The sequence below is a fragment of the Bos mutus genome, chromosome 16 (genome assembly GCF_027580195.1).
Source record: "Bos mutus isolate GX-2022 chromosome 16, NWIPB_WYAK_1.1, whole genome shotgun sequence".
Lineage (NCBI taxonomy): Eukaryota > Metazoa > Chordata > Mammalia > Artiodactyla > Bovidae > Bos > Bos mutus.
In genome coordinates, this window is record NC_091632.1 from 14,587,496 (window position 1) to 14,600,138 (window position 12,643).

General features: G+C 37.6%; 1 protein-coding gene across 1 annotated transcript in view; it reads right to left on the reverse strand.

Annotated features, from left to right (window-relative positions):
• The window catches only part of INTS7 (integrator complex subunit 7), an 83,061-nt gene that overhangs the window by 53,134 nt on the left and 17,284 nt on the right, over positions 1–12,643 (reverse strand). The window contains exons 3-5 of the mRNA XM_005888558.3: positions 11,424–11,570; positions 9,959–10,096; positions 2,917–2,963 (exon numbers count right to left, since the gene is read on the reverse strand). Coding sequence (XP_005888620.1) covers positions 2,917–2,963; positions 9,959–10,096; positions 11,424–11,570 — 332 coding nt within the window. The remainder of the gene's footprint in view (positions 1–2,916; positions 2,964–9,958; positions 10,097–11,423; positions 11,571–12,643) is intronic.

Consider the following 12,643-nt stretch of genomic DNA (forward strand, 5'->3'; position numbering starts at 1 on the left):
ACAGTGATAGTAAATAAAAAACTGTCAATCATAATGTCCTACTTATATGCCAAAAGCTAATTTATCTCTGCTGATGAGTGCTTTTTGCCACAGTGAATAACTGTTAGTGTGAATAACACTAACAATAACAGTAACTGTTAGTGTGAATACATGACATTTCAACATCCAACAGTGGCTTACACCAACTGACTCCCGTACTTTTGGCCGCTCTTCAGATTTAGCCAAAGCAGAGCACCCCCAGGAGATGGCAGAGAGAAGAATGTCAGAGTATTTACTCCCTGGTTTTCTCTGTGCAGGGTCAGATCAGGCCTGTGTTACGGCTGTTTTGATCCTTAAGTTACTGAATGCATTTGCAAGACCATTCTATCTTTGAACTCTTTCTCAATGGCTTTTGCTTTTTCACTCTTCCTGGTTTTTGTCCTTCCTCTGGCTGTCCTTTCTCAATATCTTTGTATTCTCCTCTTTTATCCACACTTTAATTTCTGATATTCCTTGGGGTTGCTAATAAATTATCTTCTTCTCCTACGTACTTTCCCTGAGTGAGCTGATATAATCCCATGGCTTCTGCAATCAGCTATTTGCTTTTAAAGACTGCCTCCCCTCTCATTCCTACCCCCTGAATTTCAGATGCATATGTCCCATTACCTTCTGGTCATCACCAATGGGATATCTCAGAAGTACTTTATGCTTAACAGGGCCCAAAGAGAATTTCTGATATTTACTATGAAACTGTCTGTGTAAAACTTTCCCCATTTCAAAATATGACAACTCCATCATCACAGCTTCTCAGACCCTGGAGTCTTTCCTGATTCTCTTATTTCTCTTACATTCACATCCAAATTTATTAACAAATCTTGTTGGTTTCTATCTTCAAAATATAAACCAAATCAGACAGTCTTCCCACCTTCACTGCTGTCATACTGGTTCATTTCTACCACTATCTCCTGACTGGATCATTGTAAAGTTTCCTAAGTGTTGTCTCTACTTAAGAGCTTCCCCACAGCAAACTCCTGTCTCATATCCCTCCCTTCTCCTCTGCAAGCCTATTCTGAGTCCAGCAGTCAGAGGATTCATTGTGTTTACAGACACCTTTACCGAAGGTTTTGTTGTTGTTTAATTGCCAAGTCATGTTTAGGGAGACTCAAAATTTTACTTCGCAGAAACACAAGCAGCTTAACATTTAAGGATATTTATTCCTCAAACTCACCTGCCACTTCTGTATGTTGGGCTCCAATCTTCCTCCACCTTGCCCCCATTTCTGTGCTGTGCTTAGTTGCTCAGTTATGTCTAACTCTTTGCGACTCCACAGACTTTAGGCTGCTAGGCTCCTCTGTCCAAGGAGACTCTCCAGGCAAGAACACTGGAGTGGGCCCTCCACTATTGCCATGCCCTCCGCCAAGGGATCTTCCCAACCTCGGGACTGAACCCAGGTCTCCCACACTGCAGGTGGATTCTCGACCATCTGAGCCACCAGGGAAGCCCACCCCCATTCCTACCCCATTGCTTTTCTCCCTTTCTCTCTGTACCTCCTAATTCCTGTTTATTTACTTTAATTTAGTATAGATAAAACTAAAGGACAAAAATGAATCTTAAATACGTACATTAATAGATTTCTACATATGCCTGTATCTATATTCATATATATGCACCACTCAAGTTATACAGAATCCTCCAGCATCCTAGGAGGCTTACCTGTATAGCTTTCATCAACTCTCTTGCTATCTGCCCTGTCTGTGTGGAGAGCCCCAGCAGATGGGAAGTTCAGGTCAGGTCAGCGTATTTATTCCTTGGCTCCTCTACAAGGTCACATCAAGTCGCATCCCCCTGAAGGTCAGTATTCCAAAGTGGCCTTCTGGATGTGACTCCAGGTTCTGATAAGCACTCCCTCCCCTGCAGCTCAGACAGTGCAGGACAACATCATCCCCTCTAGTTTACTCTGCCCACATCTTTGTAAATGGCTCCTTCATTAAACCCTATTTGAATTACTGCAATTCAAGTGTGACATGTTTCCTGCTGAGATGCTGTCTGATACAGCAGATGTTTAGCAAAAACTTGCTTAATGTATGAGTGATGCTGCTTCTAATGAGAGCTTTCTGCAGGGCAGCCTTTTTCTGGAGGTAGAGGGGGAAGACAAAGGAATAAAGGGAAACCGGAGAGAGCTCAATCACTATATCTTGGTCTCCAACTAAGTGATCTTACTATGGCTCCATTTCCTTTTCCATAAAAGAAGAGTATTACCTATTCAAGTCTGCCAAATTACACAATACAAAGACACACCATTTAGAAAAATACAAAAGAAGTCGTGTTCTCTAGAGTTGTGCAATGCTGTAACCCCAGAGCTTTCTTTTATGACTATTACGAGAGTAAATGGGGTAATACATGGGAAGCCTTTGTAGGCTACAGTACGCAATTTGGATTTGGGTTTAGTCGCAGTTGGAAGATACTGGAGGCATATTAGCAGAGTGAAGAGAGTCCCTGAGTTTTCCCCCAGGTCAGAATGTTTTCCCCCTAAAAATATGCATTTCTTACTCAAGAATCACTTGATCAGAAGTCTTCCTTGATCAAGAGATATAAAACAGAAACATCTCCCCTTCCATCCTGCCATGGACTCTAGGGACTATCCTTACCTCACCTTTCTTCCATAGCACCTGGTATGTCATAAATTGGCTCATCTATTGCTACCACCCCTTCCATCATTAAAATGCAGGTTACCCGAGGGCAAGGACTCTGCTTTGTGTAGTATTGCATCCTAAGCTCCTAGAATAGTTCTGACATTTAGAAAACACTTAATAAACATTATTTGGATGAATAAATGAATGAATAGTGACTAGCACATAGTAAGTAATGAATGTTAGCAGCTATTATTAGTATAAATACCATTAAGTCACTTCGTAACACCAAATGAAGAATACATACCTTGAATCATTTCACTGATTTTGTTACAGATTCCTACAGCAAAATCCCTTAGGAAAGAGAAAACAGTATAATCTTTAAAACCAAAAAAATTAAATTTGCTTAAGTTTTCTAAGGACTTATATAGAACACAGTGAGCTCAGGAGAAATGCAATATTCTAATCATAACTAATATTCCTAAGGTCAGGTGCTGGGGATGGGGAAAGAAATGCAACCAAAACCAAAACTCCACAAAGCAAGTGGGCTTATGCCAACACTGTCCCCACATGATCTTCAAGGAAAGATGCTCTGATTTATGAGTACTGTTGAAATTTCATTACTGAATGACATTGTCTGAAATACTCAAGGTCACTATCTCAGTCTACAGTGTTTTAGGACACACTTTTAATTAAGAAAAGCTTTTGACACACAAGCTAATCATTTATATAAACAATAAAATACACAATAAAATAATAAAATAAAACAATATACAATAAAACAATAAAATATAAACAATAAAATAAAATATTCTGAATTTTAGAAAAACAGAGGAACTATGAAGTAGTAGAAATGCAGTGGGAAATATGGGTAGAGCCAAATTATTTAAAAGTGGCCATTTTTAGATTAAAGACCTAAATGTAAGACCAGATACCATAAAACTCCTAGAGGAAAACAGGCAGAATGCTCTTTGACATAAATTGCAGTAATATCTTTTTGGAGCTGTCTGCCAGCAAGATGGAAATAAAAACAAAAATAAACAATGAGACCTAATTAAACATAAAAGCTTTTGCACAGCAGAGGAGACCATAAGCAAAACACAAAGACAACCTACAGAATGGGAGAAAACACAAACGATGCAACTGACAAGAGATAAATCTTCAAAATACACAAGCAGCTCATACAGCTCAATATCGAAAAACAAAAAACTCAATAAAAAAAGTGGGCAGAACATCTAAATAGACATTTCTCCAAAGAAGAAAGAAGACATACAGATGGCCAAAAGGCACATGAAAAGATGCCCCTCATCACTAATTATTAGAAGTGCAAAGCAAAACTATAATACAATGAGGTATCACCCCACACCAGTCAGAACGGCCATTTATCAAAAAGTCTACAAATAATAAATTCTGGAGAAGGTGTGGAGGAAAGGGAACCCACCTACGAGGTTAGTGGGAAGGTAAACTGGTGCAGCTACTCTGGAAACCAGTACGGAGGTTCCCTAAAACACTAAAACCAGAGCTACCGTATGATCCTGCAATCCCCCCACTGGGCACACACTCGGAGAAAAACATAACTTGAATAGATACATGCACCTCAGTGCTGACTGCAGCACTATTTACAATAGCCAAGCCATGGAAGCAACCTAAACGTCCATCAAGAGATGAACGGACAAAGAAGACGTGGTATATACATACAATGGAACATAACTCAGCCACAAAAAGAAGAAATAATGCCATGTGCAGCAACATGGATGAACCCAGAGATTATCATACCCAATGAAATAAGACAGATTAGGAAAGACAAACATCTTATGATATCCCTTATACGTGAAATCAAAAAAAAAAATGATAGAAATGAACTTATTTACAAAACAGAGATAGACCCACAGATATGGAAAACAGATTTGTAGTCACCAAGGGAAAGTGGGGAGGAGGGATAAATTAGAAGTTAGGGATTAATATACACACACCACTAAATATAAACTAGACAACCAACAGGACCTACTATACAGCACAGGGAACTATGTTCAATATTTTATAATAACCTATATGGGAAAAGAATATAAAAAGATATATATATAAATATATATATATAATTGAATACTCTGCTGTATACCTAAAAATAACATTGTTAAATATACTTCAATTAAAATAAATAAAAAATTTTAAAAGTAGCCATTTTCAAAATATTATATATCTGAAAAGTATTTTCTAAGGTGTTGCTTTTGAGTCTGTTGCAACTGAAATAACATTGAATGTTGCAAAAGTTATCAGTAACATGAATGCTTGGGATAAAACTATATAATATGTAAGGAAAGATGATACAGGTAACATGATCAAACTTGGTTCTTTCAGTCACGATTCATGACACATAAGGCATGAAATACCTTCGCTCTGCAGTTCAATGGATGTCTATATAAAATATTTTCTGCCATTAAGATATTATTTTAACATTCTCTGACAAAATAAAAAGCACACGTAAATTACACAGCGGCTGTCTGCAGGGTAAGCACCACGCGATCCTTAGAGTTATGAGATGAACTAGCCATTTTTTCATGAAACTCCATAACTATTCAGAAATGGCTATTTGCACATATCTTCTAAAAAGATAAATAAAGTAAGCATGTAACTTTAAGAACAATAACTGGGTAAATTTTTTGCCAATCATAGCTTCTAAACAAAAACTAGCACTTCAGAAAACTTGTATCTGTCACCATGAGCTTGACAGCTTAATACTTAAAGCCTTTCCTGATGAGATCAGTGGTGATAACAACAAATATGATCCTTTGATATTTAACAACAAATTTGATATTTTACAATGGAAAGGGCCAACATCTGATAGACCTGCATTAACAGAGTGAACCAATATTTCCCAAAAGACCAATGTCTAAGTTATAAAACCACACATAGGTAAGGGATGCCAACAGATTTCAATGTAATAGTACATGTTCACTGATACAGTTTTAGAGTTCACATTGCAACTAACTTTTATGAACCAACAATTTTCTAGTTCTGTTAGAGATCAAGGAAAAATATCCATAATTACCTACAAATCTTTAAAAATACTCCTCTCTTTTTCAACTATGTATCTGTGTGAGGCTGGCATTTTTTCATATACTTTAACCAAAACAACACATTGCAAAAGAAATGGTAAATGCAGAACCAGATGTGACAATCCAGCCCGACATTAAAGAGATTTGTCAAAATGTAAAAAACAACGTCCCTCTTCCCACAAAATTGATTTTTGTTTTGGAAAAATATTTTCATAAAGATATTTTTGTGTCAACACATTAGGAATTTGTTATTCTTTAAAGGAATTAATAATATATTTTAAGTTTAGGCATTTTCATCTCTAATACAGTAAATACCAATCGATGTAATCTATATAAACAAAAAAAGCTCTTTGAGGACGTCAATAATGCCAAAGAATGTAAAGAGATTCTGATACCAAATAGTTTGAAAATTACTGCTCTGATATCAGCCTTATATTCAGTAAGAAAAAGTAAGCTCTCGATGTCTTTTGGGTACAAGGCAAGAGGTGTATTAGGTATCTATAGATGACCTGTTCAATTTCAGAGCGCTCTTGTATTTGTTATTCCTTCTGCTTGGAATATCCTTCCTCCAGATGGCTGCCTCTTCTTCAGGACTGTTTCAGCTCAAATGCCACCTATTCGGGGAGGCTATCCCCGATCACTCTACCTAAGGAGCTTACTTAGGTCATCATCATAATGACAAAACTACTTTATTTTTCTGTAACATTAATGAGCAGCTGAAACTATTGTGGGTTTACATAGCAACAGAGCATTCATCTTTTCCACTCCTGTATGCCTGGTGCTTGGAATAGAGTTTGGACATAATGGATATTCACTAAGTATGTCTTAACTAACTAAATAATAACTTTTTTTAACAAATGCAAAGTTTAAAACTTTGTTACGGGCCTCTAGGGTCAATAAACTGCAAGTTTGAAGCCTGGAGTTTTCCTTTTTTTTGGTCTAATAATATTTTTTAAAACTCTTAATGTCAGCATTAAAAATACGTTAAGAATATATAGTCTCATTCGCTGAGACTACAGAATAATCTGATTCTCCAGCTTCTTCCCACCCCAAATTCACATCTGACAACACTGGTCATACGTTCCTGCACCATCGCTGTCAGCTGGTACCCAGGAGCAGTTACCCTTTCAGATGGTGTGCACATTCCAGTCCACCAGTGACCACTAGAGGTCACCACTCTGCTTGACAATGCCTCCAGGTTCCTGAAGTCATTTGGGTTTGCAATTCCTCCTCTGGGACTAGCTCTTAACAATTAAAACCTTTCTGGTGGCACAGTGGTCAAGAATCCGCCTGCCAATGCAGGAGATGCAAAAGAAACAGGTTCAATCCCTGGGTCAGGAAAATCCCTTAGAGAAGGAATTGGCATCCTGCTCCAGTATTCTTGCCTGGAAAATTTCATGGACAGAGGAGCCTGGCGGGCTATAGTCCATGGGGTCACAAAGAGCTGGCCACAACTGAGCACGCACACCCTCAGAACAAGTTACCTGTGGTTATGGTAGCAGACAGGTAGAAACAGGATTAAATCAATTTTTAAAGCTTTTTTTTGGTCAACTACTCTAAGATTCAAAACTAATAAAGATACTAAGATAAAAACCCATCTGTACTGGTTGAGATATCTGATCTCAAACCAGGTCACCATTTCTGAGGGAAGTGCATGCGTGTGTGTGTGCGTGCGTGGCTGTTCAGTCCTGTCTGACTCTTTGTGACCCCATGATTGCAGCCCACCAGGCTCCTCTGTCCATGGAACTTCCCATGGTAAATGCTAATCTGGAAAAGGTGTATTTTCTTGATTTTCACTCTCTAATACATTCTGCTAAGTACTTCAGACTTAACTATTGTACTAACTTGGTATGTTTAAACATCACAAATCACAAGTATACCATATTGAAGCCTGGTATATTAGAAACTGCTTCTATATAAACTGTTAAATGTTTACTGGTCATCAATTCTATAAATGAAGAATCATGTTATTCCTATGTTCAGATCAGATCAGTCGCTCAGTTGTGTCCAACTCTTTGCGACCCCATGAATCTCAGCACGCCAGGCCTCCCTGTCCATCACCAACTCCCGGAGTTCACCCAGACTCACATCCATCTAGTCAGCGATGCCATTCAGCCATCTCATCCTCTGTCGTCCCCTTCTTTTCCTGCCCCCAATCCCTCCCTGCATCAGAGTCTTTTCCAGTGAGTCAACTCTTCGCATGAGGTGGCCAAAGTACTGGAGTTTCAGCTTTAGCATCATTCCTTCCAAAGAACACCCAGGGCTGATCTCCTTCAGAATGGACTGGTTGGATCTCCTTGCAGTCCAAGGGACTCTCAAGAGTCTTCTCCAACACCACAGTTCAAAAGCATCAATTCTTCGGTGCTCAGCCTTCTTCACAGTCCAACTCTCACATCCATACATGACCACAGGAAAACCCATAGCCTTGACTATGTTACTTAGTCTTAATCTTTTCCAAGATAGATCAGAAATTCCACAGCTGATAAAATTAGCTTCTGATAATAACACATGAGAAAAACTGAGACAAAAATGATTTTCATAAGCACATTCTAATACTAAACCACAAATTTATCATCTATATTTAGAAAACTATTTTTAGAGCTACCCCAAGGACACACTTAATTGGACAGATTTAAAGTACTCACACCTTGACAGTGTGATAAATATTCACCAGATATAACTCTTAACCAATAAAAGTAATTTTTAAAAAGTTCTTGCAATACCCATGACTCTCAATAAGAAAAAAATGCCAATTTTCAAAAGCACAAATAGGGATCATCTTAGATATTTCTCTTCCTCAGTTACTGTCACACCTACTACTTTCAATCAGTAAATAAAAGACTACACAGTTTACGTTCTCTAATCTCCTTTTCCAGTGAATAATCCTGGAATTCTGAAGGTTTGATAAGAGCAGTTGAAGAGATGAATGAGCATATAATTAAACTATAAAGATTGTTCCTGCTAAGTTGCTTCAGTCATGTCCGACTCTGTGCGACCCCATAGATGGCAGCCCACCAGGCTCCCTCGTCCCTGGGATTCTCCAGGCAAGAACACTGGAGTGGGTTGCCATTTCCTTCTCCAATGTACGAAAGTGAAAAGTGAAAGTGAAGTCGCTCAGCCGTGTCCGACTCTTTTCGACCCCATGGACTGCAGCCTACCAGGCTCCTCCGTCCATGGGATTTTCCAGGCAAGAGTACTGGAGTGGGGTGCCATTGCCTTCTCCTAACTATTTCAAGTCTTATCCAAATTTAGCAGAGGCTCTTAATATAAATGCTATTTTTACATTAAAAAATTCATTAGTCACCTGATTATAAAACCAAAATTTGCTCCTAGCAGGATATACAGAAATTTGTAAAAAGGAAAATAAAAATAAGATAATATCTTCACTCAGAGACAATATTTCGATACATATCCTAAATACTTGCTTTTCAAATAAATCTGTAATATCATATAACCTATTATGTAACCTGTTTCCAAATATATTTCTAAAATAAATTAGTTATAAAAGCTGACATAGTATTTCACTGTATAATCCTATTTATCTTACTGGCACACTGGTTGGAATTTGTTACTAATTTTTTTTTGTTATTATAACCCTATAACTAGCATCCTTGCAAGTAAGTATCAGTACACACTGCTGATTCCTTAGGATAAATTATTATAAGTGGATTTTCTAGGTCCAAGGGATATACAAAATACATATTACCAAAATGCCCTCCAGAAAGCAGTGTTATTTTCACATCATCAGTCAGTAAAAGAAATAGTATTATTTTTTAGAGAGGATAATCCAGTAACTCAAACACATTAATAAAACTATGGCCAATATTTCATCAAAAAATAATATATATATATGGAGAGAGAAATACTATTTTATAAGATAATAGAGTATGATACCCCAAAGAAGTTAAAATTGGTTTCAATTCCAGTTATTATCTCTGTCAAACTGTCCAGACTTGAGAAGATAGTAAGAAAAGAATAATTCAGTATTAGGACAGCATAGGTTTGGGGAAGACACCTCAATGGACAAAGCTTCTGCTTCCCAATGAAGCCTTCCCCAACTATTCTAATCCCAGGCTGATCCTGTCCTTCTGAGAACTTTAATTTCATTTACAGATTAATGCCAACATCTGTACTTAACTCCTCTATTTTATGGATTAAGTCCTGTTTTCCCAGCATGGAAAATACATCTTGCCGTTTACATTTTTCTATATCCCTTAGTGTTTACATATATAAATGAGCTATTCTTTCAAAACCTCTTCTTGGGGAGCCAAACTATAAAAGGCCTAGGCTTACTTCGACTGTGCAGAGAAGTTAGCGGCAGCAAAAACAGCAGCTTCAACTTCTACATTATCATGTGAATCCAGACTCTGCCGAATACTATGATGAGCATTCTTCCTCTCAGGAATTATTGATGCCAGACTTCCCAACATCCTACGCAAACAGAGAAACCCAAAAAGAATGGAAATACAATAAGTTCAAGATCAGAAAAGTAAGAAACAGGCAAAGCTTACCAAAACTAAAGTTTGTAGGTCAGTCCATAAATCTCAGGTTAATGACATATCAATTTTAGAAATTAGTGACTCAAATTCTGTAAACATTTTTCCATACTTCAACATGTAAGAAAAATTAACATGGTTAATTTAACACAAGCAAAAATTTAAAAAAAAAAATCACCTTGAAGTACATGCCAAGTACCAAAGACAGCCCAGGAAAACACTTTTGAATTACTAAAGCATCAAAATGCCAATTTTCTGATGTTGTATAAAGAAGTCCATTTTAGCAAAGCATTAAGAGTCCAATATTTTTACTATTAAGCAGACCCACAAAGTAAAAATGTAAGACTTCCCAGTCTTTTTTCCACATCAGTAATTACTTGTATCATGATTTTCAAATCTCTCAACATCAAGAGAAGTAGAGGATGTCCCCTGGAGCTCATATCAGAATAGAGGAAGGTATAGTTTAGGAAAGTGAATTTCAAAAATCCAAAGTTTACACATACTAATTTCATAGATGACAGACCTAAAAAGAGGATATGGTTCAAGCTGGTTTTAAGGCTTACAAAATGAAATTCTACCAAAATTTTTTTAATGCCAAGAAAGAAAAGGAAATGCTGAAGAAATTAAGGTGGTTGTACCTGGCATTCTCCAAGGAGTCGAGATATAAATTATCATATATAAAAATGAGCACATAACCAAAGATGAATACAGAAAACGGACATGAAAAAGGAAGAACAAGGTCAGAAAGGTAAAAGTTCAAAATAAGCATGAGGCTTCCCTGGTGGCTCAGAAGTTAAAGCGTCTGCCTGCAGTGCGGGAGACCCAGGTTCGATCCCTGGGTTGGGAAGATCACCTGGAAAAGGAAATGGCAACCCACTCCAGTATTCTTGCCTGGGAAATCCCATGGATGGAGGAGCTTGGTAGGCTACAGTCCATGGGGTCACAAAGAGTCGGACATGACTGAGCAACTTCACTTTCTTTCTTTCTTTTAAACCATACTTACATTTGAGTTAACAGATCAGAACATCTACCTACAAAAGGAGTGTCTGAAACATAAGTTACCAAAACTGTATCACAGACGGTTAGCTCTAAAGCATTTACAGATTGGGATGGTTACCATATTTTCTCATTGACTCTTACTAGGAAAAACAAAAATGAATTCTTAATATTCAGAATAACAGAAGTAAATGTACGGCCTTTTGGGGGTATAGAAATACAACTCAAACAATCTTGTGGTGACTCGGCGGCGTAACAGAATATACCGGAGTGTGATGGCTCTTGCAACAGGGTCATTACTATGAATCACAGAGAAAATTCTCTTCACAAACTCATCCACATTTAGGATCTTCTCCAAATGCTTCTCACTTTGTTGGGTAACTTTAAGAACACAAAGCCTCAGGAAATTGTTTCTAGGAAGAACCACAGATAAAATGAATTAGACCACTTAAGGAAAGTAATATTTAATTAGGAATCAAAGCAACACAAATGATATTAATAAATTTTAGCAACAGGCCAATGTTTTTCAATCTTAACATTCTGTTTTACCACAGAAACAGTCAAAAGCCTGTACAGTCATCCTGTGATATCCGCAGTGTGCAGGGGAACTGATTGCAGGACTAGCCCCCACCAAACCCAAATCCTTGGAGACTGAACTCCCTTCTGTAAAATGGCACAGTGCCTGCGCATCCTCTCACATAGTTTAAATCATCTCTAGATTACTTATAATACCTAATACAATGAAAATGCTATGTAAACAAGTGTAAATACAATGTAACTAGTGGCCAGTGGGTGGCAAGTTCAAGTTTTGCTTTTTGGAACTTTCTGGAATTATCTTCCCACATATTTTTGACCCGTGGTTGGTAGAACTGATGGATGCAGAACCCTGAGATGAGCACTAAGCATAAGCAGTTAGCAGAGCCTGCAGCCCTGCAGGAAGGCACCCAAACAGCCATAACATAGAAAGAAGCCTGGGAGCCAAACTCAATTTCCTCAATCCTACTAGAACCAAGAAGATGGTCTTCCTCCTCTCAAGCTAATTCTACAGCTTCTTTTCTGCAAGTCTGATTAGGTGTGTGTGTAAACACACGAGTATATGGAGAATGGTGGAAAGAAGTGGGAGAGGGAATGGCATAGAGAAAGAACAGGTATATATTCAGGCTTTGCTTACATGTTTCAGGCACTTCACAGTGGCCCATAATCTCATGTAACATGTAATCTCATGTTATAAAAATAAATTGTTAAATCAGAAACTTCTCAAAATGAACTGCACAAAGCCACAGATATTTCCAAAATACACAATTATATATCAAGGTTGTCTTTAATTTTGAATTATCCTGTCCCCCAAAGAAATAAGTACTCTCTGCCTTATACTCTTTACTTTGGCTCAAAATGCTATTAAATTTCACACTAAAATTTGTTGTGAATTTCCACGTGTGTCCACTAAAATGGTAAAAAACCATCATGTGGAAGTCCTGAAAGGCAA